At 33.8% G+C, this 9,749-nt stretch overlaps 1 protein-coding gene across 1 annotated transcript; it reads right to left on the reverse strand.

The window, feature by feature from the left end:
- Nucleotides 1-1,468: 1,468 nt before the first annotated feature.
- Nucleotides 1,469-6,362, reverse strand: LOC124354712 (alpha- and gamma-adaptin-binding protein p34-like). The gene is made up of 2 exons (XM_046805369.1): nucleotides 6,190-6,362; nucleotides 1,469-1,937 (listed from the first exon to the last, which is right to left on the reverse strand). The coding sequence occupies exons 1-2, from the start codon at nucleotides 6,311-6,313 to the stop codon at nucleotides 1,738-1,740; spliced, it is 324 nt and encodes a 107-aa protein (XP_046661325.1). The 5' UTR covers nucleotides 6,314-6,362; the 3' UTR covers nucleotides 1,469-1,737.
- Nucleotides 6,363-9,749: the final 3,387 nt, after the last annotated feature.

Genomic DNA, 9,749 nt, shown 5'->3' on the forward strand with positions numbered 1-9,749 from the left:
AGTTTTTAACCAATCTTGTTCCCTTAAAGAACCAAACCAGACTTAGTTGAAGTCTCTGTTTTAAATGATAAAAGAAAACACATACACATACAGAAAGTTACTGCCCCTACAAATTTGCCACACTGGACTGTAGCCTCTTCAGCTCCTCCTTGCCCAAAATCTGCCACTAACACTATTTAGTGAATCAATTGACGTAGCAGAGTTTATGTGGCCTCAGCACAGCACAAACTCATATTGCAGTTAACATGACAATTCACGGCACAATCAGAGGTTGAAACTATCATTCCTAAAGAAATAGAAGAGCTTGACAGGAATTTTGTTATATTCAATAATCTAATTTCACAACATATGGTTTAACTATAAACTGTACATTGCTGTGAGTGAACATCACTGATTTTGAAATTATGCACAAATAATTGGTTGCTAATACACACTACTTTCTTATTTTAATCAATTTCTATTGTATTTTCTCCAACATAAATGTAATCAAATTTGGGACATTTTTTAATTAGCTCTACAGCAATGCAGTAACAGGTAATTGTAAGGTAAGGATCAGGTACATATATTTAAACTACAATTTTTTCATAAAAATAATTTATTCTTTATATTATATGGTTGTTAAGTATTCAACTTTACGCTATATACACACAAATAACATAAAAAATTCTTCAATGATTTCTACAAGTTATTTTATAATTAATTTACAATAGTACATGATATAGACAATGACACAACATTAAATACTTAAACAAAATATCCATTTACATAAAAACAAAATTATTTAGCTGTATTATTGAACTAGATGTTAAATCAGAACAAAAAAAGGTTCATTTTTTTAAGAAAATGAATTCTGTTCAATATTCCTAGAACTCATTATTTTCATTACGTGTAGTGTTAGAGTTATCAACAATTCTGGTTATGCATGAAACAACTCTAATTGATAAACAAGAACTTTGTGAATTGCATAATGGCACTAAAAATACCATAGCTATACTCAGACCGGTTTATTTGGACAATTTTACTGGAAACTGGGTTCACCACATTTGTATGGTGGCGGGACATGACGGGCCCGACCGAATGTCTTTTCTGGAGTCCGCCAAAGCTACAAACAACCCTGGCTATACTTACGTTTACTGTCTATTCTAAAAACTGACAACTTTATAACAGATAAAATTACCTGGATCCTTACAACTAATGAGGTTTCTTCACATAAAACTACTGGAGGAAAATACTTTATTTACAGGAACATTTATTTACTAATTTTCGTTAAGTAACTATTTTAATAAGAATCTGGAAGTACTTAATTAATTTTCGCCAATAGGAATTTGATTTTGATTGACCTAGTTTGTGTTGTGAAACAGATTATTTATGATGGTTGACTGAATAGGATCTCGGGAGATAAAAAGTGAAGGTTATTGAAGTTGTCAAATTTTCTTTTTTTAAGTTAGGATAATAAATGAAACCATTATAATAACTCCAATAATACTGGTAATCTATTTACTCTATTACAGTTTTGTTTTTAATCACAATAGCGGATATTTAATAATCACAAATATCCTGTGATTCACACATAATAAACAATTGTTTACATTTTACTTCTGGTTAATCCGATATTACAGGGTTCAACAGTCTACAAACCCAATAAAATAACCAATAGTTTAAAAAAGTTTGAAATAGTTAACATTACATTAACATTGTTAATTTTTCTAGTGAGACATCCATGATTGTACGTGTGAATCATGCAGGCGGCTGCTGGTCTGTCAAGTCCACTTCGTCCACCTCCCCGCCAATAGTACGCCAAAATGCCAACACCACTTGCTCCGCGCATGCTTTGCGCTGGTCGCTTGGCAATGATGACACCCGCTCCTTCATAGTCTGAAGCTCTCCGAACAACTGGAAGAAGTCTGTCTCTGAATCTCCACAACCAAGTAGTTCAGCTGTTAAACATAAGCATCAATTGGTGATAAACACAATAGTGAGAGGGGTCAAAAAGTTTGGAAATAATTGTAAAAAGGAAATAATGAACATATTTATTTAACATACTTAGTCAACATACTCAACTGCTGATTGGAAGATAAGAGTATTACTATAGCTTTTGTGTTTTACAAGAGGAATTATTGAGAGAATTAATTCTGCATGGATGTAAGTACCAGAATTAATTCCAGCCTACAGTAATAACTGGTTGAAAAGGACAACTGGCTTTCGGACATTTGCCATTCTTATAATGTTACAAAATGTATAACACAATATTCCAAGAATTGAAATCTATTCTCTTTGTCAGGTGATGATATCAGTTCATGGAAAAAGAAAAGAATGAAAAGAGGTTGAACATTTCCGAAAACTACTTGGAGTCCAGACAGGAGAAGATGAACCTAGGTGTTATCACTCCACAGGATGCAAGTCATGAGCACGAAAATTCAAGAGCACTATTTATTACACATCACACCAGCACAGGGGAAAGTGGGATACTTCGAAACCATATCAGTGACTATCCATGGTTCCTTTTATATCACTCTTTTTTATCTGAGACTTTTAGAATTCTGGCATTAACCAACCTATTGTGGCCTGTGTCAGCCATGGCTATCATAATAATATTCTTGTAAGAATTCTCTTTACAAGGTGGAACTTTTTTCACAAACTTTTTCTGCTGTAAGATGGCATGTCCAATGAGGGAGCAAAAGAACAGTGGCTGAATAAACATAGTATTTTAAAATGACACAAAACTGCTAGAGGAAAATTAAGGGGAAGAAGATGCAGGGTGTGTTGTAGAGAGAGAAGAAGGGAATAAAAATATGTATTTCTGTTCCCAGTGTTGAGAAGAGCCAGCCAGCATCATTTATGGCAATACCATTTATTGATATAATGGCTGAAGTCTTTTCAAAAGTTTAATCTTTATTTCATTTTACATGTTCCGTCTACAGTTCTTGAAATTTGTAAAACTTTTTGTTTATTTTACCACTATGATTAATTCACAATACGAGTGATCTGCCTTTGGTTAATTAATTGGGAATTGACTCTAAATAAAGACAATAATAGATAGGATTTTTCCGGACATTTGCCATCGTTAAGTGAAACAAGAAAACAGTAACACTACGTTTCGAGATCTGCAATCTGATCTCTTCTTCAGGTAAAGAACTAACCTAATACATAATTACAAACTAGGTTAAAATAAACAAATCTTACTAAAGCGTTGTGGCACGCCTAAGTCAGGAATCACAACCTACATGTTGTATGTCAACTTCACTAACACTAAAGACATGCACTTAATACAAAACTATACAAAACACTAATCATTAAAACTAAACTACGGAATATAGGTCACAATACGTCTTCACTCGTCTACTAACCATCTACGACTGACCAGAGGGACTAGCCAATGGTACTCGTGACGGCTGGCTAAAACAAGATGGCGGAAATACAAGGGAAGGGGAAACAGGAATGGGCCCTTTCGTTATTATTGGTTCATTGCGAGATGAACTTCTTAAAACCATATTGTGACTCCGCAGTGGTTTATTACAAATATCCGATCCGTTTGATACTTTTTTGGTTTTCTCTTTAGTTCATTTTTTAGAATTGGCAACCAAAGCGGCCTAATCTCGACTGATGGTTGACTGATTGGTTGGTCTGCCAATTTAATGTATGTTGCCTCAATTAATTTCCTTTTGAAGAAATGTGGTTCCCGATGTATTATGTGGGCTTCATCCCAATTCATATGATGGTCTTCGGACCAACAATGGTGTGCAATTTTTGACTTTTCTGTGAAACCCTTTCTCGTGTTTTTCTTTGTGTTCTTTTATCCTTATGTTTAGTGGTCTTTTTTGTCTCGCCTATGTATTCCCCTATTGCAGCTACATTTTTATACTGTAAACACAGTTTTTGGAATCCTGTGTGCCCTTTTTTGGTTTTGTTTTTACGAGACTTTGTCTAAGAGTGTTGTGTGTTTTAAACGCGGTTCTAATGTTGTACTTTCTACCTACTCTTCTAATTTTCTCTCCGATAATCCCGGCACAATAAGGGATTGACACATAAACGCAAATTTTATCACAATTCTGTTTTTCTGACTCAGGAATGATTCTTCTGGTTCGTTTGCACTTATTAATTACTAATTGAGGGTATCCATTGTTTCTGAGATCCGATTCAATTTTCTTAAATTCTTCTTTTAGTCCATCTTTATCTGAGCACAAGCTCTTTGCTCTATCAAACACAACGAGTAGGCTACTCCTTCTTTGACAGATTTTTGATGGTTGGATTGATAATTTAAATATTTTTCCTGTGTGTGTTATCTTTCGAAAAACAGTTGTCTTAAGGACATCCCTATCTCTTAATACACACACATCCAAAAAGGGAAGCTTGTTGTTTTGGACTTCCACTTCCATTGTGAGGCGGATGGATGGAGAAAATACTATTAATGTGATTCAATAAAATTATTTAATTTAATGTCTCCATGAGAAAAAAATAACAAAGGTATCATCCACATACCTCCACCCCAAATCTTCGGTTTGAACTGAGCTGAAGCCAAAGCTTTCGCTCAAATTCCTCCATAAAGATATTGGCGAAAATAGGAGACAGTGGAGAACCCATTTGCCATCCCTCATCTTGACGGTAAATTTTACCCTCTAACTCAAAATAATTGCATTGAGTGCATAGTTCTAACAGTTCCATAATTACTGGCACGGGAAGTTTAGTTCTATCCTTTAATGTTTGGTCTTCTTTGAGACGTGATTTAATAATTCCGAGAGTTTCTGGAACTGGTACATTTGTAAATAGACTTTCGACATCAAAACTTACCAGTTTGTCAGTTTCAGTCAACTTTAGGGATTTTGACTTCTCTACGAAATCCCTGGAATTTTTGATGAAAGAGTCAGTTTTTCCTACCAAATGGTGTTAAGATGTCCAAGAGGACTTTAGACAATTCCCTGCAAGGTGAATTACGAGAACTAATGATGGGCCGGAGAGGGATGGTAGTTTTGTGGATTTTGGGAAGGCCATACATATGGGGGATTTTGGAGTGGTGAGGATTTAATTTAGATCTAAATTTATCTGAAAAAATTCTTATGTTTTCTTAAGGTGTTTGCTACTTTACGTTCAAATGAATCAGTCGGGTCTTTATTTAAAACTGTATATTTGCCAGTATTTAAAGTTTTCCGCAATCTTTTCTTTATACGCTACCGAGTCAAGTACCACAGTAGCGTTGCCTTTGTCGGCAGGTAAGATTTTGACCGTGTCGTCTTTCCCAAGGATCGACCTGGCCTTTTTCTCCTCTATTGTCAAATTGGGTTTTATGGGAGGAATTTTTTTGAGTAAAAGACTGGCCTCACAGCGAAACCGTCACCCTGTTCACTCAGGTAACTGTGAAACAGCCGACTCAATTCCAGTTACGAAATCCAGTGCCTTTTACCGATTTTTGTGCCACAGAAAAGTTTAAACCCTTGGATAATACTGATATTTTCCGCTTCATTCAGGATTTTTGAAGAGAGATTGATTACATTTTTATTATTTGCATCCGTATTCACGTTGCCATCCTTAGGCAAATCACATTTTTTAGGCCTAATTTTTTCCAGTTTGGAGATTTTCTTTTTCTTATCTGTTTCAGAAACTTTTATACATCTATTTTGGATGCTTTCGAGAATGTTGTTGAATTCTGTACCGATCAGTGTTTTTAATTCAGTTTTTTTTACACTCAAATACTATTTTGGAGGAGGTATCTTTCACGATGATTGATATGCAATTCTTTCTTTAAGGTAAAGATTTAGAAGCAGAAGACAAAATTTTACTGGCTTTCCTACTATGAAAAGGAGTTTTTAGAGTTAACCCTATAGGCATAAGGTCTTCAACCTTACATTTATGCAAGAAAGTTAAATGATTAATGTGTTTAGTTAATTTAGTGTTTTGTATTAAGTGCATGTCTTTAGTGTTAGTGAAGTTGACATACAACATGTAGGTTGTGATTCCTGACTTAGGCGTGCCACAACGCTTTAGTAAGATTTGTTTATTTTAAACCTAGTTTGTAATTATGTATTAGGTTAGTTCTTTACCTGAAGAAGAGATCAGATTGCAGATCTCGAAACGTAGTGTTACTGTTTTCCTTGTTTCACTTAACGATGGCAAAGTCCGGAAAAAATCCTGTTTCCTTCACAATCCTTCCATCGTCAAAAATAACCTTCAAACAAAGAAATAATAGATAGCTACCCAGCCTGTCCTCTATGTTGCCCTCGGCTAGGTCAAGGGACAGAGTATCCAGATTCAACTGGTCAGAGACTCCACCCTCGTCTAACTGGCTGCCAGCACCTCCACCATGCAGCAGAGCCGACATGGAAGTTGGTTCCTTCCTTTCTGTGAACACATAGATCAGACTTACAGTACAAGTTCTGTATTGACATGAACACCTACCAGCTTTTTTAATACCAATTAATTAGAATGCATGTTTTAAAGTATGTACTTTTTAAACAAACATGTAAAAGAAGAATTAAAAATTCATGTTTTTTTTCTTTAGAAAGCATATACTTTAAAGAATATCTCTACAAAGTTTCCACGATTGATGACATTTATGATAACAAACAAGCTTCTTTTAAAAATGTGTGGTGGTTCTTATGCAGGACTATCAGATCGCATAGAAAAATATTGTACACTGGAGTTGCCATAAACAAAACAATAACCTACTACACATATTTGAACCACACTAGTCTGAAGACTTTAAAAAATGTTTTTTACATGGTAACTTTGAAAACTGTTCTGAATGCAATCAATGAAAAAGAGCTTATTTTAATTTCAACAATACACCATTGTTTGCTCTTCAGAATATTTCTGATTACACAACAAAGAAGCAAATTTCTGATATGCAATAAAGAAATTACAACACTTTTATGGTTCTAACAGACGCTATTCCTTCTATGAGATAATTAATGACAGGAAGACTATTGCACATAACAAAAATGTACAATATTAAAAATTATAACAGCATAGCAGGAAAAAATGTATAAATTGGAACCTTGCCCATCTAGATTACCATTAATTGTAGATAAGAACTTCATAATAACTCTACTATAAAAATATACATTGATGAAAAGAAATGTATTAACCCCTAGAAAATTACATAGTTGAAGAAACAACATGGGAAAATAACATAACAATTCTTAATTAGTAATAACCTGAAACCTTACCAATGATAAGAAACATTTTAAAATTCTCAACGATCAACACCAGTTAATTGAAGACAAAATCATTAAATCAAAGAACTCCACATCATCAGACATTAATGAAATATCTTCTATGATCTTAAATAAATATGTGCTGATGAATTACGATTGTGCAATTGGTTTTTGGTTGGGTTACAAATTTTTTTATTTCAAAGTCATGACTTTTTAAAACAACTTCCCAGATTGTATTAAAAATAGAATAAAACGTTTTTATTCTCTTCCAGTGTCACCTCAGGGCTGAATTCAGGTTATACCTTTGAACTTATTCAAGCAATGTATAAAAAATATTATTAAAGAACTGTATCTACAGCCTTTATTTAGGCTTAAATGGCTATGTCTAAAAATAATGAAGCCTTGTGTTAAATCTTTTGACTTTTGTCATAAATTGTTAGAATAATGTGACCATTGTAAATAATGTATGTGACCTAAATAAACAAATAAAGCTTAATTGATTGATTGATATCAACTCATGAAAAATAATATACAATTAAGTAGGAATTTTGGGTAATAATTTATTGAGCCATTTGATACAAACTATATATTGCCTATATCTAAAACTAAAACAAACCATGCAATGTTATACAGTCATTTTTGTACAGTCATGCAAACAAAAGTTCAAAATTGTAGAGTAAAACAACCATGCAGGTTTCTTCATAAGTATAATATTATATTGGGATTAATTAATTTATATTTAGGAATTCAGAGTCTAATTCGTAAAATTTGTTTATACTATCCATACAGTATAAACAAATGTAAACCATTGGATACATGGTTATACATGCTGTATAAACCATGTATTCAATTATAGACAGGTTTCAACTCATTCAGATTGGCATGTAACGTTCCTAAACCTGAAACAGTATAACAATTTAATCGTTAACTTAGTATATGTATAGGTAAAAAACATTTCTGGTTGTTTCTTGTGCCATAGTTATGTACATCTGCATTTGTCAAGAATAGACTTTCAGGATCCTTAATAGTTAAGAAGCATTGTGAAATATAAACACCGTTAAGGCCTCTTCACATCACATGAATATTTGGTTTATGTCCTAGACGTACCTCTCAATGATATTAAATGAAGCCGTTCATACACATGCGTATATACAGGGCATACATTGGAGAAATATTAATATGTAGCTATCTGTCGCTTCCTTATCTCAATTCAAGCATGCACACTGAGAAGTGAACTAATGTAGTGGGAGAAATATGCTTCTATATCACATATGACTGAACGGGACAGGAAAGGTATCACCAAGGTATTAGTTTGCTGAAGACGAATTAATACTTTGACTATGTTTGGTATGAAGAAGCCTTTCAGGTTCCCGTCTATGTAAACAGAGGTCTACAATGCTCTTTGAAAATGATGTTGTGTGATCCTTATGGCGTTCTTTTGAAGCAATAGTACCTTATGGGGAAGCCAGAGTGGCCCCCTTTCAAATATGTTCAAATTGCTCACTGTCAACGGTCTTAAAATGTGCTAACCTGTTGTAAAATACGGAAGTGGCAAGTTGGATACCTGGAGATCTTGAATTTCTTGCACAATTCAGTTTTTCAGATTGTCCATGCACCGTGATTTGATTAATACACAGAGTCTTTAACGTGCCCCGACACAAAGAGGTCTAATGGTAATAAATCAGAAGACCTTACAGACCACGCGATAGCTTCTCTTCGTCATCAGACTACATCAAAGTTATTTGTTCCTAACCGAACAGTTGGAATAATCTGCTGTTGCAAAATTTCCAAGTATTTTGTTTGAAGTTTGTTTTTGACGATGGAAGTATTGTGAAGGAAACAGGATTTTTCAGGACGTTTTCAGTGATACAAAAATTAGTTTCGAGATCTGCAATCTAATCTCTTCCTCAGGTGAATAACTAACCTAACATATTACTACAATACACTACTACAAAACACTAATTATAACTGAACTACAGAATACAGGTCACAATAGGTCTGTACTCACCAACCTACCACATAGAACTGACAGACGCCAATAGGGCCAGATACAAAATAGAATTTTATATTACTGAACAATGGCTAATGTCCAGAAAAATCCTGTTTCATTTATATTTTCAGGTACATTACATGGATATTGTAAGATTTACAATTGGTACTGCACCAAACTTTACATACTTACACTTGGGAAACGCTCAGTCTGTGAAAACAATGTTATTTAATGTTACTGTCTTATTATCAATATTCCTCATCATTAATCCGCAAAATTTGACTCGGTGATTGAAGTTGTCTTCATAAAGTTCATGAACTAAATGAATATTGTAAGATTTAAATTTGTTACTGCGCAAAACTTTACATATTTACATTGGATAAATATTTAAAGTTTTTGGAACAGAAGGAGTTAAGACATTGAGATTCTCAACAACGCATTGTATAACATCCATTGAAATTTCATTTCTAATTAATGACTTTGGTCTTCCAGTTATGGGAAAGCCTGCATCTTCAAAACGTTTTATGGCTTTTGCAATCCTCAATTTAAAATAGGGCTGTGATGGCACAGTGTCATTGAATAAGTTTCTCACCTCATCATAAGGTAAAATC

The sequence above is a fragment of the Homalodisca vitripennis genome, chromosome 2, assembly GCF_021130785.1.
Source record: "Homalodisca vitripennis isolate AUS2020 chromosome 2, UT_GWSS_2.1, whole genome shotgun sequence".
In the NCBI taxonomy this organism is placed as follows: domain Eukaryota; kingdom Metazoa; phylum Arthropoda; class Insecta; order Hemiptera; family Cicadellidae; genus Homalodisca; species Homalodisca vitripennis.

Coding starts and splice junctions, on each gene's coding strand:
- LOC124354712 (XM_046805369.1), bottom strand. CDS start 6,313: ATGTCGGCTCTGCTGCATGGTGGAGGTGCTGGCAGCCAGTTAGACGAG. Junction 1,938..6,189: donor CAACATAGAGGACAGGCTGG/GTAGCTATCTAT, acceptor TATGTTTAACAG/CTGAACTACTTGGTTGTGGA.